Here is a 24496-nt window from a genome sequence, read left to right on the forward strand (position 1 = left end):
TTCGGCAGAACTCGGTAACCACAGCTTTTGCTTGCTTTGGTGATAATTATACTCGTGCAAAGTTGTGTGTATTAAACGTTGTGTATTAAAGTTCAAACATTAACTCCAAAAGAAAATAAAAATGCATGAGTTTGTTGTTTTAAGATATTTTTATTCCCGTTTTCCATGCTAGAAATTTAATAGAGTGACTAAACAGCTAACAAATAGGTTTGTTTTAGTTTTCAGCCCTCTATTTTATATTTTTATATATGTGTTATGCTACTTCAATAAATATGGTATATTTCAACTTATTGTATAATAAAACTAAGGCAGTTATCAATTAAATCGTAAAGCTTCAGACTACATATAAAACCGAAAGCAAACACCATTCTTCTAACAAAATCACTGTCAGTACTTGATGTAAATGCAATGAAAATTTTTATTTATTTCTCCACTTTCAACAAAATTTATATAGGAGATATACATGCATATGCACATATGTACATACACATATGATTGATTTAAAATGCTGCCAGATCTGAGGTAAAACCAAAAAACTCCGGCTAAGTGCATGAATTTTATTTTAATAGTATCGTACGCTATTTTTTAGAGTTTGTTTATATTCTGGCGGCGTCGTAGGCGAGTGGTTTGTGTATGAAGCACTGTAAGCATGAAATATTAAATGATAGAAGTGTTTTCCAATCGTAGTCGCTAGCAAGCTTCTCATAAAAACATATCTCAATCTATATATGTACATACCTATGTATATTCCTTCCTTGTGTTTGGCGAAAATGGTATTGTTGGCAAAAGGAGCGGTCAAAATGTCAATGTTTTATATGTTAAAGTTGTTTTTATAAGTTATTGCTCTGGGAACCAATACATTTTTCGTATTGTAAGATTGTGTTGAAGCAGACCGATTAGATGAAACAATTAGGCTTTAAATTACGTCATTGAGTTTGTACACACACATAATTTAGCTAGCACAATTAGTACTTGACGCCTGAGAACGTTTTGACTTAGCTTGTAAAAAATTCGGCGTGAAAATGGGGAGAAACTTAACTTTAGAACGAACTTTATTAGCTGCTATGAGCTTTTGCATTTAGAACAAAATGCAACTCAAAGCTTTTTGTGGAAGCTGGTCAATGAAATTAAAAAAATTTATAGAATTTCGTTTGTTATAGAAATCGTTTAAATTCAATAAATTCTGTCCGCCATCGTTGTTTCATTTTCTATTCTATTCATTCTGTTTGATTTAATGCCCCTCATTTTCTCATTACATAGACTTCAGAGTTGCTTGGAAAATCTGATACAAATTTATTGCCAGTTAAGCATGAATTATTAATTAATAATTTATTTTTTGTATAGTAAAATGAGTTACTATTAAGGTTTAAATTGCTGAAACGTTCTTAATTGCCAATAAGGTACCTATTTGATCATGGTCTAACTATCGTAATCATTAAGGTTTTCGGATACATTCTCTGAAATTTGCTTCTACTTGAATTCTAGTTTAAAAAATGATTGTCAAAAAGCCGACTGGTTTGCTTATTAAGGTTCAGGAATGTTACCTATCTATAAGGGTATTGCAAATTCATAAATTATTATTTTTACTGTCTTTTTTAATTATTTTTCTAATTCTGTGCAGTTTATGCTAAATATGCTGTAATCATTAAAACTATTCAACCAAAATAGAGAAGAGCAGAATTCACAAATAAGTGAACTCAGTGATTAGCAATTCTTTTCGTTGTGGTCTCACGGACGCTCAACAGTGAGAGAGTGAGTTGCTTTTAGCAATATGGCGATATACCTTACTTTATCAACAAGTGAATCACCTCAACTCACAATACTCGACAGTTGCGCTGAATTCGAGTTATGAAGTGAACTCATCCGCTCATAATTTCATTGAATCCATGTAGATGTGCAAAATAAAATAGTCATATATTTGGAATTTGCTGCATTCTGTATTCCTTTAAATGAGTGGCAATTTCAACTTCATTTATTATTTTTTAATACAATTACTTAACATTTAAGTATCTTAGTAAATGATTTCAGTTAAAGACTTTACTCAAAATTATAATTGACATACATATAGTATATGCCAACATATATTATACATATGTACACATGTTTGTATATTTTTTTACCTTGAATCATCTACATACACTTTAAGCAACAAGAAAACTTAGCATAAACCCAATTCTGTAATAGATAGAAATAGTAGACTATTGTGCTAATATACACAAAAGCATTACCTACAACGCCACCTGTAATAAGTAATAAAGTGCGTTACATACAATAAATAAATGCTTGCAAGAGTACACTAAAGGCAGTGCTGAAAACACAAACCCAAGAGTATAAAATCCAAAATAACTAAAAATTACCATAGAACTTACCGAATGACCGCAAATGAAGTACCAACACAATGACAACCCCTCAAACAACAATGCGAGAGGAGGTTGAGTAAGAAATATAACAATTGTATAAACCAATAGAAATTCCCATAGAAAGAACAATACAAACCTATATGTACGTTCATCAGCTGCTATGTATATGTACCACCACTACAACTACAACGTCAAATACAAATCAAACTCATAAGGGGGAAAGTTGATTGCACTCGATTTTTAGATAAAGCTTTTCAAGGTCAAAGCCAAAAAATGCTTTATTTTTCTTCGCAGGTATATAGCCAAAAATTTGTGTTGAGAGAACATGCATCTACGTTTGCTTACTAGGTACATATAACTTGCTTATAATTTTTGTTATACTAAAAATGAATTAATACAACAATAATATCAGTATCAACGTCCAAACACCGGCAAAAACAACGCAACGCAATGAACATTTGTGTGCGTAAAATACGAATCAGAATTAAGCAGACATAAATACTTGTACTAGTACTCGAATATTCTCATACACCAGGTTTGATTTAAAAATGACTAAGCTTCTCTCCTCAACTTTGTGTCTTTGACAGATTGTCAAAATTTTGAAAAATACTCGAGATTTTTATTAAGCTGAAACATTTTGAAATTATGTTTATAACTAAAACTAAAATTTTAAGTACCCTGCGGTTTGCGGGGTTTTCGATACAATTGTACCTTTTCAATGCAATATCACTAAAAAAGGACTTAAGTACGACAGAGCTTAAGGGCTGTGTTATCATAATATACGAATGCAAAAAGCAATTATTTGTGAAAATATTCTAAAAGAGGGCGAAAAGTTTTTCTATTGACAATTTCTGTTATTTTAATTTTAAATTCATATTTCAAAATATAAGTCATACAATGGCTGGTATTAGAAACTTTTAGATTATGCACGAAAAAAAATCGTTATAATTTTTAATTTTGAAAAATAAAGAGGAAATGTAATTAGAAACTTTTGGTTTCTACACGAAAAAAAAATTATTATAAATTTTTAGTTTTGAAAAATAAACAGGAAATGAAAGAATCTCTGTAATCGTCTAATAGAAGCTTCATACAAAATATAGATGACTTAGTACAGAATGTATTTACAAACAAATTACTCATATTAACACAAAATAATAAGCCTCCTTATTCACTGCCTTACATGTTAAACGTACAAAAATCGCATACATAGATTCTAAAAATTAAAAACAATGAGACAAAAAGCGTGAAGATGCTATTGTTAGATAAAGAGAGTTTGACTTTTATCGGGGCTAGAAAAGTCACAATGAAAAAACGTTTCTAATATTTTTGATAACAATAAGGTTTTAGCACACAGGACCCATTTTATTTCAAAAACGTGGAGTAATAGATAATTTTTAATAGATTCGAGTTCAGCACCCTAAGTGACCTCGAGCACAGTAGGTGTTAAAAAAACTTCGCCATAACAACAAGAAACAGGTAGACTGCCTAGCGAAATTATGTGCTACAACAAAATTCCATAGACCAAAACACTTTTGCGGGCTTAAAAAAACACATAAGCTCTGTAATTTGGATAGAGAGAACTTACGAATTCCCACTGAAAAGAAGCGTTTGCCGTGTTTGGGAGTTGTGCGATGAAACGCACATTGTGCATCTCTTGATGCCTAATACTCTCTTACCTAAAACTTATCCGGCTCTAAATCTATTGATGATATAGAATAAAGAGCTTCGAATGATAGGCTCGCGGTCATGCCCAATAGACCACATCAGAGGTCGCAGTATACTTTATTAAGATCCAATAAAAACTTACTAACTAAACTCTTGGGAACCCAATTTCTATAGTCAAATTTAAATAATCGGACTGTTTTCTATCGAAATTATATAATTTTTTAATACTGCTAATACGCTGTAACTTAAGCCTCTGACCGTTTTTACAACGGCAGATATTTTTAATGAGAAGTTTTCTCATGGCAGAAGTCCACACGGAGGTTTGCCATTACCTGACGAGGATTGAGCGTTATTAGAAAAAACTTTTTGGTTTTTCATGCACGCAGATTCGAGCCTAAGTATTCCCGAATGATAGTCACGTACCAGCCCATTCGGCTACGGCGGCCGCTTAAAATAACTGATTCTTCTTCTTAATTGGCGCGACAAGCGCTTACGCGATTTTGGCCGAGTTTAACAAAGCGCGCCAGTCGTTTCTTTCTCGTGCTAACCGAGACACACCAAGTGAAACCAAGTCCTTCTCCACCTGATCTTTCCAACGCAGAGGAGGTCTTCCTCTGCTACCACCAGCTGGTACCGCATCGGATACTTCCAAAGCCGGAGCGTTTGTATCCATCCATTCATCGGATGTTCTCATCAAGATAACTATACTAAAAATATATAAAGAACGTTGGATAAAATATGGCTGATAAATAACTGGAAAAAACGTATCGATACATCAGCACGGAAAAGTGACGGACTCACACAGAAATCATATAAAATTAAAAACAACAAATTCCAGATAACTACAACAAAGAAAGTCATAGTGCAATTTCGCATAGTTAAACTCAGTTTAAAAAATTCACCACAGTTATACTAGCACTGAAAAAATCTGTCCTTCCTCATTCCAGATAAGGCTATTAATAGCTATGCATGTAGCCTGTCAAGTAAATCGGTTTAAAAGCTTCTTTTTCCGCAATATTGCCTCAGTATTAGAGATTGTAAAAACCTTTCTTTCTACTCACTACATTTTGTCTTTTTTGATAACCACATACTTATGTATCTGGTTGTGGCATAAGATCTGTTACAAATTTTCAAATTTTGAAGCGTTCATTTTTTTACCATTTTTTATTTGAAAATAAATTCAATTTAAGTTGAAATCGTATCGCAGTTATAGCATTGCCGGGCTGAGATTCAGGCATCTTGGTTCTTACTTCTTTGCTACACCTGCATATGTAGCAGGTTTGGATACTAATCTGATGGATTTCATCAGCTCCTGGAAGCAGTTAACGCAAACGTAATTCAGTTATCATTTGGCCGTCCTCTTCCTCTTATTTTCCTTTTAAAAACTCACAATTACAGTGAAATCAAACACTCGTTCTTTAAATTATAGCCAGCCCGGCATTTTCAGTTTTTCGAAACATATTACTTCCATTAGATACTGAGCATTTCTTTAATTTTATTTTCTATAAAATTACAAATGTTTTTAGTGTATTTTTTGGATAATTCAAATTATAGTATCTATATATATAAAAATGAAATGATGTTCGTTTGTCCGCATTTTTTTGGGCCGATACGAGGCCAATTTTATTCGTTCTGTTTTCATATTATAGGGATCCACTATGGGAAGGTTTTTAGCAAAAAAAAATTTCTTTTAAATATTTTCTTCATATAAAAAAAAGAAAAAATCAAAATATTGTCCAAAACAAAACTTGCTCGATTGTTAGATTAAAGTAAGTTTCGAATCGACATTCATTTTATGTGTACAACTTTTTTTGATTTTTTTGTATTTGTATTGTGATACAGAAATGTATTGTATACAGAAATTTCAAATGATTCGAATGAAAATTTTTTTTTTTTTTTTTTATTTCTTCCATAAAATATTACACCTGTCGTTAGACAATAAGTAATTTGATTTACAAAAAGATGGAATGAGAGTGATATTGAAGGGCCAATGCCCCCAAGCTCATTTAGAAGAAATATATACATATTATTTAAAAACAAGTGGTTAACAAACAATGATATATACGATTAGTTGACAATTGATTACAAGGATTTTGCAAGATCTGTTGGTGTTTGACGGTTAAGCCGACTTTGGGTAGATTTTTCTTTATTTGGTAGTCTTCTCATCATAGGATTTGTATGCGTTAATAGTCTATTTATGTGTCTTCTGCTAGCGCTTTGTATTGTTTCATCAATAGTATCGATGTCAAGGTCGCGATGAATATCTGCGTTACGTATGTACCAAGGTGCATTAGTTAAGGTCCTAAGTATTTATGAAAATAATGTTTCAATTCAATTGAGCAATGCTTTCTTTGACCAATTCTATATGGAAATGAATGCGTTTGCAAACGATGTTTTCGGCTATGAACAAATGTTGGAATCGAATGAAAAAGGAAAGAAACGCGAAATGATAAAAAAAATTCTTGGAAAATTTAAAATGAATGGTGCTTCATTGGAAAAATTCAAAGGTAATAAGAACATACACAAGATAAAGTTAGAATTCGAATTTTTAGATTTATTTTGTTTATTTCTCATTTTTTTCAGGAGTACACCACACAACAACTCATTCCAACTCTGATTTTGAAATCCTGTTGGAATTGGTGATCGATAATTTTGTCACTATAATGGTCAATGGAAATTTGCGTGTATCAGACCCTGCATATTATTTACCATATCAACTTTTTATGGAACATATGGACCAAATGAACACAAAAAAATAATTTAGTTTTGTTTTGATTTTTTGCAACATTTTGGTTTTCAGTTAATACAATAAAAACAATACTGTTTTTTCGTGAACACAAAATTCTAAATTTATTACGTTGTTTGTTTAGAATTTTTTTAGAAAAAAAGTAAATTTTTTGGTTTTGAGGAAATTTGTTTATTGTTGCTATTTGTGAAAGCGTAGATATTTGTAAGTATTTGACTATAATCCTAAAAGTTAATGGAATACCACTATGACACATAGAAAACATTTTTTCAAAGGGGTGTTTTTCGAAAATTATAAAAAAAATTGTTTTAAAAAATTTTGAAGAAATAAAGTAAAATAAAGAAATTTCGAAAGCATGAAATTTTTTCAAAAGCAAATTTTCCTCAAAAAGATAAAAGAAATTTCTTCGAAGAGGTGTTTTTCTAAAATTACAAAAAAAAAAATTTCAAAAATTTTAAACAAATAAAATAATATAAATTAAAACTTTTTCAAGGGTATGAAATTTTGTCAAAACAAAATTTTCTGAAAACCAAACAAAATTTAAAAAAAAAATGGTGTTTTCAAGCATTTCATATTCCACTATTAATAGAGAATACATTTTTTCGAGGGGGTGTTTTTCAAAGCGGACAAAAATCTTTTTTAACAAATCAATTTAAACTTTTACAAAAGCATGAAATTTTTTCAAGAACAAAATTTTCTCAAAAACGTTAAATTAAAAAAAAAAAATTGTTTTTTCAAAATATTTAATTTTCAGCAATTAACTGAGAAGAAATTTGTTAGAGCGAAGTGTTTTTCAAAACTTCAAAAAACACTTTTTAACCAAAAAAAATAAACCTTTTTTCAAAAACAACAGGAATGATAACATTGCCTAACAATTTCTGCACTTTTGCACAGTCTAAAGAGGCATTGATACAGAGTGTATTTCCAAACGTAGTTCAACATTACAAAAACCATGATTGGCTCAGCGAAAGAGCAATTTTAGCTGGGAAAAATAAGGACGAAAAATAGCGAAGGCAAGGCGAATGGGAACTGCAAACGTTTGAAATCGAATGGTAAATCCGTTGGAATCAGTGGAATTCTGGGTATCAAAACGTCTTCTCCTTTGTACTTCCATTTCAAAATTGTTGCTTCGATAACGTTACCCATTAGCTTCTTCACAGCGAGTCTGGTACCGTTGGAAAGACGTGGCACATTAATGTTGCGCAGCATATAATCGGTGCTCCAATTTTTAATCGTAAATTATGAGGTAGTAGGCCTGACAAATCGAGTGAGTTTAAGAATTCAGTTGCATAATTTACGACATCATCTTGATCAGTAAATAGTGGCCATTGACTTACTTATATGCAACTATGTCACCAGGTATTTGATCCAAAATAGCTACATTTATATCATTTACGTCCTTATTTTTCCCAGCTAAAATTGCTCTTTCGCTGAGCCAATCATTGTTTCTGTAGTGTTGAACTATGTTTGGAAATACACTCTGTATCAATGCCTCTTTAGACTGTGCAAAAGTGCAGAAATTGTTAGGCAATGAAATCATTCCTGTTGGATCGACAGACATTTGGCCATTTCCGATTTTCAGTAATTGGTGTGAAAATTCAGCTGCCGACGGATCGTTCTGTAGTTGAACACGTACGTTTGTAGCAAGTGTAAGCGTGTTTACATGTCTCCATAAATACGATGATTTTAAACATGCATTGATTTCATCTGCGGCCGTAGATTTTGGGATCACAGGTAACGTTTGCCTGAAATCATGGCCATACGATGAGCTTACATACTTTAAGAACTTTTGCCATTCCAGATGTTTTCGAAATATTACATGTTGGTGTTTCATTTACCTGCATATTCAAAGGCAACTTTAATGCAGAATGTGCTGTGCGACCGCCTTCAAGTAATGTAGCCGCAATTCCGGAAATAGCGAGTGCCAATGCAATGTTGCTAATATCAATGAAATCAAAAAGGTCTTTTCTGTTCCCCCAGGAGGATCGAAGAAAAACAATCCACCAGTTCCATGGCTAACATTATTCATAATTGTATCACCAACAGCAACATGGGTCATTCAATTTCGTTAAATTTGATATTACAAATGTGTTTAATTCATTACAACAACTCGATTGAGAACTTCGGATTGTGTTTTCGTTTCGTGATGAACAATTTCAACGATGAAAATTTAGTTTATAACATTGATCAATTTATAGCCAAATAAATTATAGAAGTTTATTATACGTTATCTCCTTTTTAAGCCCTTTTTGGGAGAATATAAATAAGTTTTAAAATTATGCCAAAGACATACAAAATAATAATCATAACCTATTGTATATATCAAAAGAGAAATAAGTTTTAAACTCCTAGATAAATACAAATGTATGATAGGATAATGCTAAATAATCTAATTTTATCATAACTTTGTAAACTCCTATGTTAAAATGATTTTGGGCAATAAATGAAATGAAATGAAAATTGAGAACTGGAGCGTGAATACCATTATGATTGTAATGAACTAAACACAACAACAGCAACATGTTTATGATACAATCATGAATAATGTTAGCCATGGAACTGGTGGATTGTTTTTCTTGGATGCTCCTGGGGGAACAGGAAAGACCTTTTTGATTTCATTGCTATTAGCAACAATTCGATCAAATAATAACGTTGCATTGGCACTCGCTTCTTCCGGAATTGCGGCTACATTACTGGAAGGCGGTCGCACAGCACATTCTGCATTAAAGTTGCCTTTGAATATGCAGGTAAATGAAACACCAACATGCAATATTTCGAAAACTTCTGGAATGGCAAAAGTTCTTAAAGTATGTAAGCTCATCGTATGGGACGAGTGTACTATGGCACACAAGAAATCATTAGAAGCACTTGATAGAACTTTGAAAGATCTACGAGGAAGCCAAACAGTCTTTGGAGGTGCCATGATTTTATTGGCTGGAGATTTCAGGCAAACATTACCTGTGATCCCAAAATCTACGACTGCAGATGAAATCAATGCATGTTTAAAATCATCGTATTTATCGAGACATGTAAACACGCTTACACTTACCACAAACGTACGTGTTCAACTACAGAACGATCCGTCAGCAGCTGAATTTTCACACCAATTACTGAAAATGGGAAATGACCCAATGTCTGTCGATCCAACAGGAATGATTACATTGCCTAACAATTTCTGCACTTTTGCACAGTCTAAAGAGGCATTGATACAGAGTGTATTTCCAAACATAGTTCAACACTACAAAAACAATGATTGGCTCAGCGAAAGAGCAATTTTAGCTGGGAAAAATAAGGACGTAAATGATATAAATGTAGCTATTTTGGATCAAATACCTGGTGACATAGTTGCATATAAGTAAGTCAATGGCCACTATTTACTGATCAAGATGATGTCGTAAATTATGCAACTGAATTCTCAAACTCACTCGATTTGCCAGGCCTACCACCTCATAATTTACGACTAAAAATTGGAGCACCGATTATTATGCTGCGCAACATTAATGTGCCACGATTTTGCAACGGTACCAGACTTTGAAAGGGAAGTACAAAGAAGGAGAAGACGTTTTGATACCCAGAATTCCACTGATTCCAACGGATTTACCATTCGATTTCAAACGTTTGCAGTTCCCTATTCACCTTGCCTTCGCTATGACAATTAATAGGCGCAAGGGCAGTCTCTACAAATGTGCGGCATTAATTTAGGTAACCCAATTTTTTCTCATGGACAATTGTATGCAGCTTGCTCACGAGTAGGCAAACCATCGTCATTATTCATTTACGCGAAAGATGGAAAAACCAAAAACGTTGTTTACCAAAAAGTGTTACAATAAAGTTCGAATGAAATTGTATCAAAGAATTTGCTTTGTTTCGTATTAATTTTATTCTCTTTCAGCAAATCATTGAATTTATCGCCTAGCGAAGTGGGCGAGGGTACGCTAGTAATCATATAAAATCTACTTAGATTTAGGCTGTATTTAGTTGCTTACATTTGCATCTACGGTACTTAGGTGACTACCTTTGCAGCTTTGCGTTTATTGTTTAAATTATTTAAAAATAAAATATCACAATATCAATTACCCATATTAAAGATATACCGAATGTACCGAAAATATACCGAATGTAGCGATGTGGAGTCTGATGTGGGGCAACTGACAAAAGTTTCAGTGTTGCGTTTGTATCTGAATATTTTACGAAACGAAAACAAAAGACAAGCAGAACCTAATTTTTCTTTGTGATTGTATCCTGCGATTAATTAGAAAATTAACTAACTTACTTATAAAAAACAAATACAAAGCTACAAATCTAAATATGTACTTCGAGCATTATTGCGTTTTCGTCAATAAATTGATATAATTTTCATTTTTCACTTTTTGGTGGCATTGTGAAAGGTGCTTTTATAATTACTTCAGCTGATACGATGTGTTAAACAAAGAAGCTTGAACTGGACTGTCAAATTTTTGAATTCCGTCATTGTTTGCGATACAGCAAAAAGATCCATTCCCAAACACAGCACCGGAAAACTTGCGAGGTTTACAAGTTTTTCACTTTTCGCTTTTAAGGGAATCCCCTAACTACAGTGTGATTCATCTAGTGGTTAATTATATTGTTATTTTGACAGTGACAGCTCTTTCGCGCTGATAATCGTGACAGAAAGACAGTATACAATTGTGAGGCCGGAAATTGGAGACATGAAACTGATCCGGGTCCGCCATGCCATACAGCCTATGCCTCAATCTTTGCATGCCAAGTTCGGTAATCGTATTATAAGCCGTCTCGGTGATGTCAATTGTCCGCGTCAAGGTGCGATTTAAAGGATCGTGTTAAGCAAACGTCCCATTAACAATTCACGCCCTTAAGGCAAGTATTTAACAAGTTATTCGGGGGTAGAATCAGAAACCGTCACGTCAAGGTTGTGGAGAACTGCGTTAACAGGATGTACTACGGCGAAGCTAGCCGAGGAATAAGAGAAATCGTATCCCATAATGATGAGAATGTTTGCTCTTTCGTATAAATTAATAACGTTATTTTGAATTTTAAAAAAGATACCACGCTAGGGGCTAGCGGGTTGTTTCTCGTCGAAGGCTATATTTTCAATCTTCAACCATTTTTGCAAGATGTGAAAGCCTTCCTTTTGAACCTTTCGTGCATAGTTCTTACTATTGTCGTTTAATTCTTGCATATCTGACGTTAATTTTTCCCATTTTATTATTTATTAACTTTTCGATTTTATTAAGTATTTCCAATAAATTCTATATTAAAAGCGAGCAAATTATTTTATCTTGTTTGGAAACTTTACTAACTTTTTTCATATATTTGTCGTATTAACATTAATAATATTGCATTTAAGAATTTTAATGATTGCCAAAAAGTTTCAATGAAATTCACTCGGAACTGAATTACTGATTTTTAACTTTAATTTTTACTTTTATAATACTACGAGTACCTTATCTTTATTTAAGTTGCCCATCAGCTCAACCTACAGTTTTACTTTATTAAACAGAACCAAACCGGTGAGCGAATTTCATCTGAAAGGAAAGGCTGTAGCAAAGTCCATACTATATAACACAAAATATCAAACTTTGTGCAAAAATTTTAGTATGAACTATAATTTTATTAAAAAACAAAAAATATCTGCCGCTCGGAGATGGCGTAAAACTGTGAGTCTGGTTTCTCGATTTGTGGAAAACGTCAAGCCGCATACCAAAAATAGGTGGGGAGCTCGGCCAAACATCCAAAACGGACCAGTCAGATAATGCACCATCTATACCATCATTCTGAAAATTAACTAAATCGGATATAACTATAATTTTTTTTCTTCTTCACCTACCAAGTTCCACTTCGAGAGATTTTGTTAATATTAAAATATATGTGTGATTATTTTTTTGTTGCTGCAAATACTTTAATCACAATTTGGAAACATAACAGCAATAATATTACCAAACTACAAAAACAAAAAATTACCAACAGCAGCATCCAGATTTGTTGGTAAGTAAAAACGACAAGCAATGGAGCAAATTCATTCAAACCCGGGCTCATCAGATAAACATATCTTCATCTGCCTGAAGCCTGTTGCCGCAAAACAAGTTTCTATGACGTTTCGCATTGTTGCATCACGTCTAATGCTAATTTTGATATCCAACTAACCAGTTGTTACATCTGAACTTGTTAGCTGCAGAATATTCGGTGTTTTTGTATATGACAGCATTACGTTAACGGTACCATGAAGTTCTGATAGTTCTTGGTTTGCTCTAACAGCTGGTCTTAAAGAAACTGGTATGCAGCTGGTTTTATATTATCGAGATGGTGTCGATATTAATGTGCGTGATAAAGATTACGTTATGCTTAGGAATGTACATATGATGATATTGATGTGGTGATAACCGACATGAAATAATCTTTACACCCAGCGCACATATTGTACATATATGTAAAAACGAAGTTATAACACAAAGAAGACAAGTGCGGTTTACTTTTTACAAATTATTTCCTCGAAATGTTGATCGCTACGTTGGATACACGTGCTCTGTGCCATTCGCTAGAGAAGTGATGTCGGGATGCCATTAACCTCGCGAAAGATATTTTCTTTTTGTGCTGAAATAGTCGCTGGGCTTGTTTCATAGACTTTACTAAGTTCATGGAGGTCAGATCGGGCTACCTGGATGGTTGGGATATCATTCATTCATCAATCCAATATTTGGCCTTATCTAATTACGATATTAATTTGTGCCATGTCGATAAAACGTGTACTTCTACTTGGTTTTTATTTAATTGAAATGTATTCTGTTTAATCTCTTCAAAGATAATTACTTTTAGTGTATGAAATAATTGCTGTGTCTTATAATAAAAATCTTTAAAAGCTGCAGTTATTTATACGAGTATATGTAAATATGGCTAAATAGTATTTCGTACTTACACAAGTACAAATAAAGCACAAGAGTGAGTGTTTGTAAAAATCGTGCCACATACCTATACTGGTACATATTTCGCCAATGGTCCTCATCTTGTGGCACTTGCATACATATCTGAAAATTGCATATCGCGTGTGCAGTCAAAAAGGGAGCTTTTGTGCGGGCTGATGACATCAACAGCAGTTCACATACTCCAAAGGAGAAACTGAAACTGTGCGAAAGAGAAATTTGAGGAATAAAGACTTGCATTTACATTCTCAGAAACATTCATTCAAGTGTTTACATGTAGGGATGCATTCATATGCACATACACATACATTTGCGGTAATATGTATGTATATATTTCTTTCTTGCATACAAGTTTAAAAATTAAAAAAAAGCAAACACGTTGCTGAATACTTGAAACCATTTTCCTTATCATCAGCAATAATGTGCTCATTTAAAATTTAATTTCGTACTTAGTAACCTAAAATTATTACAATTCTTCAAATCCAAAATAAATAAAACAGAACTGTTTTTGATGTGATTTCTTAAAGTTTCTGCTGATATATTCGAATTACATGCATTTTTTTTTTTTGTTTTTGCTGACTTGGTTGGTGGCTGCCTAAGTCGTGAGGGACTTGTGCGTTGCTAAATTTCCGTTATTCCCGGGTTTATTCATTTATTTAGTAAATCCAGAATTATAGGGTTGTACAAGAATTTACCTATCTGATATGAAGTGATAGAGTTTTAGCAGCATATAAATCTTACTCTTCTAATTTGAAGCTGCCTAATTCTAAATTATTATCTCGCCACCAAAAGTTAAGGATATACAAAACTTTGATCCGCCTCGTGCTTACCTATGGTTGCGAACTATGTACGCTGAAGACTACTGAAGTTAATCAGCTAATGGTATTTGAATAATATATGGACCTGTAAGACTACAAGACGGTATCTATCGAATTAGATATAATCATGAGCTGGAACTATTAGCAAAAAGCGAAATTGTGACAAAATTTATAAAATCTCAGAGGATAAGATGGCTCGGACACATGATTAGATTGCTTAAGGAGAGAACAACTCGAAAGGCAGTTGAATTACGCCTTGTTAGAGGCCGAAGAAGAGGACGCCCTAAAAAGATGTGGCTCGAAAACGTGGCAGTTGACTTTGAAAGGCTAAACGTTCGGCGGTGGAAGGAGGTAGCCTTAGATAAAGACACCCGGCGCAAGATTGTGAATGAATGGTTTACCAAGGACTGTGATGCTAAGAAGGAGAAGAAGAAATACAAGGCTTCTTACAGACTAGATAGGACTAACTGTAATAATTATGTGTACATATTTCGAAAAATTCATTTAGTGATAATTTTAAAATATATTTGGATATAACTGTTCAAATGATATATTAATAAGTTTTTGGATAAAGGCGGCCGTCCGCCTACAGGCATGATAAACCACCGAGATATTTCTCCTATGGTAGAGACTGTCATAAAGTCTAACTCCCGTTTAGATGTGGCAAGAAATTGTTGACCTCTCCATTTGCATTAAAAAAGCAAGGCGCGAGTGATTTATTTAAAAATTACAATCTAAACTCACATAACTTTAACCTTTAAATGTCGTATCGAGAATTTAATAAGCGGTTGATGGAACGAACATGTCGCACCCTAAATACAAAAGGGTCACAACTCAAAATTTTCCACACTCGAGCTTGACTTGTTTACAGTAGCACAGAAAACAAACTATGTGACATATCACGCTGAAATTTGCCATGTAAGAAGAACGTTAGAAGTTAGTTGAGAAAACGGCTTCTGAAGGATATATTACATTTATCCTTAGGTGAAAAAAGCAGCAGTAGCTTTCGGCTATGTACTTTGTGGTATCCTGTTCAAAAGAAATGTTACAATGCATTTATGTGTAATGATTTCTCACTACGTATTCAATAGATTTTAAAGCAGCTTTCTAATTATTGTTCATAGGTTTCAGCCGATATAAACAAAACTACAGGAGGCATGAGTCCAACGTGTTTAGAGAATAATTATTCAACTTAAACGATTTTGAGCAAGCTTGTTTTACTACTTACTAAAATATCGTAATTTTATACTATCAAATAATCTTTATAGTCGAATATATCGTAACAACTCTGCATAATAAATAAAAATTCATGAATCTGAAAAAAAAACCCAACTTTCTGAAAAGTTAAGTACAGCCTAATAAGTCTAGGAACGCTATCCAATATTTATTATCTGGCTATTTTAGGTTTTCAATATTTTAACTACATAATATAAAAATCAAATTTATTTTTTTAATTACTTTTATTGACTTTGTTTCTTTCCAGGTGATAATTTTCATTCAATACGCGTCAAAAGAAAATAAAGTTAAACGATTGAGAAAAAAAATAAACTGCTCTAACTAAAAATCGCTGAAATCCGCTTCAATTGAAATTTCAGTTTTTAAAAAGACGGAATAACAAACTGAAAACGTGTATTTTGCAATACTGTGTGGAAACGACACACGGGGACATCGACATTGCAGCAAACAGATGAGCCCCACATGTCAATTGCTGCTGCCGAAAATGCAGGGTGAGTAAAGCTATTATACTCGTCACACTTTAGAGTCGTAGAATAATACAGAATTGATATGGATACGTAGATATTGATAAAATCGATTTTATTGATCCTACTCGTGACAGTTTTCTCAGTATTGTTAGTTTTATAAAAATGGTATGGTAAAAATGATCATTTGTGTACTTATACATAACTTTTTGGTTTTAACCTTTTGTTAAATTTTTCAGCTGATGTGTTTTCGCTTATATTTTAGCTTCCCATTTGTAGTTTGTTTGCATTGCGTCAAAAATCTAACAAATGTTAATTGTTGTTGCTTTTATTTCTTCTATGTATTATCGATCCCATTCGACTTTTCAATATGTCTGTACAATTTTATACTAACACAATTTCTTTCTCTCACATCAAAAGGACATTCAAACTCATACCGGCTTACATTTTATTGTGGAAAATAACCATCACCACGAATGTAGGCACAATATGTTTGGCTGCCCGCATCGACACGAGTCCTGGCGCGGTCATTGTCACTGTCGTTAGGTATAGTAGGCAAAAATAAAGGATAAATGAGACAAGCATTTGGAAGCGAGTCTTTCTTTCTGAAAATGGGCCAATTTTGTGGCAATAGCCATTGTATTTAAAAATGTATTTTAAAATATTTTTCTATACATATAATGTAAATATTGTTTTAAATGCTTAAATAATAAAAATTTATGTGTTAAAAAGCATTTCTTCTTTTGAACTTATTCAAAAAATAATTTCACATATGTATGTATGTAAGTACAATATAATACATAGCACTTAATGATATGAAAAATTATAGGGAATTCTTCATTCGTTTCAGGTCATATAAGTATAGTACTTAAATTTGTGGGTATATTACGTGAGCTATTTGGCATGCTATTTTGGAAAACATATACCTTTTATTACATTTAGTCTTGCGACTACTCTCTCTTTTCGAGTTTTTATCTGACTTTTATGCATAGTAATTTTAAAGAGTACATTTGTCTTAAAAATACTAGGATGTTAGACATCTCAAACAAGAGCTTCATCGGGAGTGGGCCAAGATACAGCAAAGTCACTTTTGGTTTAATTCAATCAAACTAATCCATAAATACAGTTGCCTCACCCTGTAATACAAGTATTGAAAAACATACCTTTTTGCGGCAAGCTAAACAAACAACTTTTTGACAGAGGAGTTCGTTAGTTACTCGCTCGTTTAATGTTTATGTGACTAAATATTAATAGAAGGGTCTTCCAAGTTTTAAGTTTCTTTTTAAGCAGTGTTTTGTCTTAACATCCACATTTTGATGACCAAACGACGTTCCCTGCAGTAATTTGGTCGCCAAGATCGCCCGATTTAACGTATTTGGACTATTTTCTGTCTGTCTATCTCAAATTTCATTTATAGTACTTGCAGACCCCCTACTCTTGGCATATGTAATAAGTAATTAACTACTTTTCAAAATTTGTATGTATTTTGATTATAAAAAAATCAACACGAACTTGGGATACCCTGTATTTATTTATATCATGCCTGCATATGTATTTACATTTCTAAGTAGTGGTGTAATTCTCATTAATTCAAGCACTTCGATGTGCTTTGAATGGAATTGCTATCTCTCTTGCAATAATATATATGTATATGTACAAACATATGTTTCTACTACTTTTCAAAATTTGTATGTATTTTGATTATAAAAAAATCAACACGAACTTGGGATACCCTGTATTTATTTATATCATGCCTGCATATGTATTTACATTTCTAAGTAGTGGTGTAATTCTCATTAATTCAAGCACTTCGTTGTGCTTTGAATGGAATTGCTATCTCTCTTGCAATAATATATATGTATATGTACAAACATATGTAATATATTTGATGTACAGAGGGGGAAGTGAAAGTTTTTATGTTGTTATTGGCTGAGTCACCTTCCATTTATGGTGTTTATTATGTTTTTGTTTAATAAAACGTGTTATTGAAATTTTTCATAAATTTAAATTTTTCGATTAAATCCTAATTTTTATGTATTTAATAGGTGTTACTAAATTTTAGACGTAATATGTACGAGCACCGGAACTTTACAAAAATTTTATTTTTAAATAAAACTTTATTCATACATTTAAATCTAAGTTTATTTATTACTCATTTAGAAGCAAATGCATAGAATTAATCAGACCGTGTCTAATATCACAAATTGCGATACAGTACACTGTAATAAAATCCTATTCAAAAAAGCAAAAACAGCAAAAAAAAAAAACGTGGAAATCAAGCAAAATACAGACTGGAAAACACAAAAAGGTGAAATAAAAATCGAAATTAAAGCAAAAACCAAGTTTACCAGAGATATCGGCTACAATTGTCGTTTGCTTCGTTGAATGGCTGCCTAGCTGGCGATTGCTTGCTGGATGGTTATGGCAAGTTGTTGGCAACAACGCAAGATACATAAAATTACATGTGTACATGTACACATAAATGTATAAAAAAATTGTGTGCGTTGATGTGCAGTTACACATGAGGAACTGGTTTGTCATTATCAGACCCAAAAGTATGACATGTGGATACTTCGCTTCGCTCTATGTTGGAAGCCTCGAGCATTACGCGTTCCAAATGCGTCCGCTGGAAAATATTATATGTACTTGCATATCTATGTATACCATTTGTTTTGTGGAAACTCGCATAACAGTCGACCGCAGCATTGAATTGCAACATTGTGCTACCTTTTTTGTGGTCGAGGTTTCTTGCTTGTTTACTAGCTGGCAGTTTAATGCTGTCGGCTCTTTGGTGGCTGCATTTTCCATCATTCCAGCCAACGCTGATGCCAATTCAGTTGTGATCTTGAAGTTAAACCAACCTTAACCATCAAAAACAAATGCAAACAAAAGTAAAAATGCTAACAAATTCATAGCAATAAACGAACGAATGCAAGAAAAAATGCATTATTTGCTGAGACTGTTGAAAAAATTGCAAAAGTTGCATACAATGTGAATTTTTATTATTATGAAATATGGAATATTGTGGAATTGAAATTTTTGTTTTTCTCCTGCAAGTTTTCAAAAATACAGACTTCATTGATTAGTTAATTTGATCACAATAACACAAAATGTAATGTCGGTATATGCACGTGCGATTAGTATTTTTAATAGGAATATGCTGCTCGAGCTCAGCTCTTAGCGCAATTTTTTATTTGGATCCATTTGATGATGCGTATGCCATTGGGTTTTCATTGCTGACTTATTTGAACTGATTTAGAATTATGAATAAATTAAAAAAAAATTAGAATTAAATACTAAATTAATTAAGTACAGAACATCAGAAGAATTTTTCTGACATGTGACAGGGTTTCTTTTCATTGTTTTGTTCTATTGTATATTGAACACACGTTGCGATAAAAGTAGTAAGAAACTGGCTACTAAATGCTGAACGATTTAATATTAAAGTAAATGTTAAAAAAATATTAATAAAATAAAAAAGAAGTAAAGTAGGTCAACGACAATTTTTGGTGCAGGCATGTGCTATGTTTTTTGCTAAAAATATCAAACAATTGGAGAAAATTAAAAGCTGTTTAAATATTTATATTTCAAAACGGTATGCCTCAGTAATTTCCTTGTTACCCTAAAGATAAAACTAGATACCAGTTCTCTCAGGCGTTGACGCCTACGCTGCTTATGCCTCCATTATAAATTAGTGCAACTATATAAAAAAAACACCTCCCCAAGCGAGGCCGAAATGCTCAGAACGGCTGGAAGTAACCAAATTTTCTGCCTTTTACAGGCGTTTCAAGTGTTGGTGACAAATAAATGTTTCCAACAGTAGTTCTGGTTCGAATGAATACGCAACGATATAATCGAAAACTCTTCCTACATTTTAATATTTTTTATTAAGCTAATATGTGCTTGAAGAAGGTCTACAATACAATAAACAAATTAAACTTGTTTGAAATAAGAAGTTTTATTTTCATCGGATTCATATTTTTTTGTCGATAAATTTGCCTGAAACTTCTTTATTATATTAATATTATTTTTTAAATATATGTAATTAAAAAATGGCAGAAATGTGTATAGATGGCAATAAGTAACAAATTGCTAGAATAATATTAATAAACCGAAACTAAATACCAGTCTTTTCAGTCGTTGAGGTTTTCGAAGTTGTTTAGGCTTTGCTGGCGTTGCAATACGCTACTCCATGTGATAATTTTATGCGTGACGTTTACTCATAATGTTTACGTTTGCAACGAACAAATGCGGGCGTTGCATTAATTTATGCTTTATTTTTATAAATATATCCCTTAAACGGTAATTTAAAAAGGCAGAAAACGAGATACTCTTTTATAAATGATGCAAATTTGGTACAAATGACGAACCCAAAAAAAGAAATTCGACGTTAGTAATTTTTGTTAAATTGGCGGTGCCACGCGCGTTTGGGTAAATGCATGTATCTCGCACTACTCCCCACCTCATTTAGATGCGACATAATTATTGTTAACAGCCTTCCCCAATTTTATTTAATTTTACGAAAATGTGCGGGGGTATATAAAGTATTCGGCCCGGACCGAATATAGCCTTCCTTACTTGTAATAAAGGTAATTTTCTATCCCAACTGAGAGATTTATTTCGTTTCATCAGTTTAAAAGCAATATCAGCTCGGTTATACATATGCGTACATGCATAGATATAAAAAAAGTTAAATAGAAAACGAAAGTGAAAGTCTGCCAGTAAATACATTTATGAAGCTTAGTTGAATATATGGCAAAATACAACAACGATCATATACTTGCCAACGTATATAGTACAGTAATAGGCTTATTCAGCTGTTTGTTGATATGTGTACCGATGTGTGTACAATGCTATCAACGAGTAGAAAACCTAAGTTAAGACTCTGGGCATTTTTCAACCTAGTGATTGGCGCTTCATTTAACTCACTTTTTGGCAGCGCTCTCAGCTTTTGAAACCATACCTGAGTTTAAGCGCAAATGATTATTGAGTAGTTACACTTCAGGCTCTCTTCGTGAGTATAAATGAGTATGTATGCGTTAGTCTACTTATATATATCTGTACAATCATGCACTTCTTCCTCTCGAGTTTACGGGTTGAAAGTTGAAAAAAACCTCATGCGGCCATCTCACATCTTCTGATTTACCTCTTTACTTTTTGACCGACTTTAAAATATGTAAATATCGATTTGATATAAAATTATTTTCAATTCCCTATGCTTGGGTGTCATGCAAGGCAAACTAAAGTCAACTATGACCACATTCTTTTTTTACTTCTCTTTTACTTCGAAGGGTACGTGTAAATAGAGAATAACTCGATATATTATAGAAGTCCGCTAATTAGCTCTTCTTTTAGAGAACAATCGCCGCAGTATTTAGAGGGCTTTTGATTTGTTTTAGGCTTCAATATTGAATCATCTATTAAGAAATCGATTACGCTACTTTAAAAAATAGATTTTTTTATTTACTTACCTTATTTGTCTATATACGTATACATATGTATACATACAAATATATAATTTATGAATTTTTTTACACTCACAATATTTTCTCATTACGTAAGGCTGTTAACACACATCGTCACCTTCTGTCTGTTGGGACATTGTTTTGATTTATTGGAGTCTACTTTAACTCTTTCGCTTCGGTGTTATTGTTAATAATCGCTCTATTTTTCTTTATTATATAACTTTTGAATCAATCTTAGGCGTTTTAAATGGTTTCGACTATTGTTAAACTAACTAACTACTAAACTTTCGCCAAAGGTCTGATCAATTGCATTATTATTAAGGCGCACTTTTTCCTTTAAGAAAAAAATATAAAATATATAATAAAAACATACTATGTTAATAACACTGTAAATTGAATCTGCCTCTAACATCACATTTTTGGTCTACGTAAACTGCAACTGGAGGGATGCGTCTGTCCCCCACAACAATATTATACAAAAATTCAATCTAGTTTATTTGGGTATCTTTCATGCGATTTAATAAAAAATTATAAACAAATTCTTTTTTATAAATAATGATTTTAATACAACTTTTGTTTTACTTTAAACGAAGCTAAGCAAATATTCTTGCGCTGCTCCGAGGATATTGGTAAAACAACATTTTCCGCAACAAGGATTGATTTTTTGTCTAATTTTCTTATAAAATATTAACATCTTACTTGTTTCTGTAATTTTGTCGTAAGCACATCACAGAACCTTCTTTGTATATAATATATTTATATACATATAATTCTACCTTACACTACTTTTTCGCGGAAATTCGTTGTGTCCTTCGAGGTGTACGATTCGAAGCTGGTCGCACAGAAGAGCAAACATGCCCATTCCTACCTCTTAACACCTTTGTTCCCGATTGAGCAAACGAAGCCATTTTTAACTACTGTATATAAATTAGATTTATTTCAGCATCACAAAAAATAAAAAATTTCGCAAGTATGTAGAAGGAGGGGTGACTAGTAACCCTAGCGGTGTTAATATAGGTATTAAAAGCCAAAACCAATCACGTTAGGTCTACTTTCAGTCTATTTAGAGAATATACAAGCAATAAAATAAAAAAACATATCAATACTTTTATAAAGTACTGGAGTGAAGTGAGCATATGAAAATTAAGGTTGAGGTCTAAGAAATATCTGGGCAATAGTTGTCTTGTATCAAAACGTAGATTTGAAACTCTACCGGCAGGATCCTGCTACATATGTATATCTTAAATGCATGCCATCGATGTGCATAAATAAAATAGGAGAGGTAATTCTATAGGAAAACCACAACATGAGGCAAGATAATGAATGATTGAAGTGATCTTTAAAATGGATGCAATGCAAAAGTCGGACCGTAAAACTTTCCATGCTGGCATGGGAAATAAATAAAAACGTAATAAAATAGGGGTTAGATATGTCCTGTTCGCTTCTACATCTCTCTAAAAATATTTATGTAAAACGAGGAACTTCCTTAAAGCACAATTGTAAGAGCATACATATGCATGTATGTATGTATATGTATGCACCTTAGAGGTTTAATTTGCGCGGGCCTATCTAGCATTGACGAAGAAGAGGAGCAATTTTATTTAACTGATATCAATATATGTAGTGCTCGGTTACATCGAGCAGTTTACATCGAGTTTATTATATTCATAAAAAACATTAGAGGATTTTCACTATGCAGTAATGACCCACCAGCACATGTGTACATACGATTATACAACAGTATTCTGGTATTGCCTAGTTCTTGCATAAAATACTTTAACAACCCTATTGCTTGCTGGAGCGGTACAGCAACAGCACAAACTCAATAATTGCGTTGTTCGTTCAATTGTAATATTTTACGCCTTGGGGTAGGTCAGATGCGTATTCCTACCGTGGCTATTCCTGAGCGAAGTTGTTCGATGTCTTTTTGTAGTTTTTTCAGTATTTACTTGTGGTGGTAGTTGTGTTTGACACTCTCTGCAACATCAAAACTGTTCCTGTTCTACATCCCTCTGCTGCTGTTAGTTATATGTAAATTGTGAAAACCGTTTTATGGGCTTTTGTTTGGTATTGAATTTCAATAATTTGCATTAGCAGATATTTTATTTTTGAGTAGTCTTTAAGTCGTAACTAGAAAAAATGTTGTTAAACTTGAAAGTATATGGTATATAGTATAGTATAACTCCAAATGTTTAAATCCACCTGTTAAAAAATTGATATTCTTTTATTTTTCATCAAACCATTATTTTAAGAGATATTAGACAATGAAGTCACACACCACTTTTTCGTAAATTTTTGGGCTTTAATTCCAAACTGACTGGATTTCTCCCACTACAGATGTGCGTTTCTTATATTTCTGAATTGTAATTTTTTTGTAATTCTTAACCGAACCTTAACGAAGTTATAAGAAAGGAAATCACTTACTAAAGTAAGAGTACACCTTTTGCGAATTTGTCTATTGGACAATTCCAAAACTTGCTCAAATTTGTACTAGAAGTATGCCGCTTTGAGTTTTTCATATTACCACCAATTGAGGACGTAGAATCGGTGTGATAATTGTAATTAACGAATTCTATTCATTTGACCTTACTTATCCTAAACAATATTTGACACTTAAAGCTGTTTAAGATTTTTTGTTACTGTTTCCTTTATTTACATTTATGTATGTACATACTTATGTACATATTTATCATTCGCAGAGCACCTACCATACAGGGTGCGCCATCTTTTATGTCGGTATGAAAACATACCATAATAACTTAAATAAAAAACAACCGATTTGTATAAGTGAGGTATTTTTATTGGGTTTGGTTAAAAGCAATCAC

The 24496-nt window shown here is 32.7% G+C and overlaps 2 protein-coding genes across 7 annotated transcripts in view; both read left to right on the top strand.

Moving 5' to 3' along the window:
- The window catches only part of LOC128864549 (nuclear receptor coactivator 3), a 128875-nt gene that overhangs the window by 38977 nt on the left and 65402 nt on the right, over positions 1-24496 (top strand). For all 6 annotated transcript variants that reach the window (XM_054104264.1, XM_054104263.1, XM_054104259.1 and 3 more), the window contains one exon: positions 15990-16233. In XM_054104264.1, the coding sequence (XP_053960239.1) occupies positions 16205-16233 (29 nt within the window). In that variant the 5' untranslated portion in view covers positions 15990-16204. The remainder of the gene's footprint in view (positions 1-15989; positions 16234-24496) is intronic.
- LOC128864551 (ATP-dependent DNA helicase pif1-like) lies at positions 8239-10573 on the top strand. Its single transcript, XM_054104268.1, has 2 exons — positions 8239-8505; positions 8573-10573. Exon 2 carries the CDS (start codon positions 9309-9311, stop codon positions 10128-10130), a length of 822 nt encoding a protein of 273 aa, XP_053960243.1. The 5' UTR covers positions 8239-8505; positions 8573-9308; the 3' UTR covers positions 10131-10573.

The sequence above is a fragment of the Anastrepha ludens genome, chromosome 5 (assembly GCF_028408465.1).
Source record: "Anastrepha ludens isolate Willacy chromosome 5, idAnaLude1.1, whole genome shotgun sequence".
NCBI classification, from domain to species: domain Eukaryota; kingdom Metazoa; phylum Arthropoda; class Insecta; order Diptera; family Tephritidae; genus Anastrepha; species Anastrepha ludens.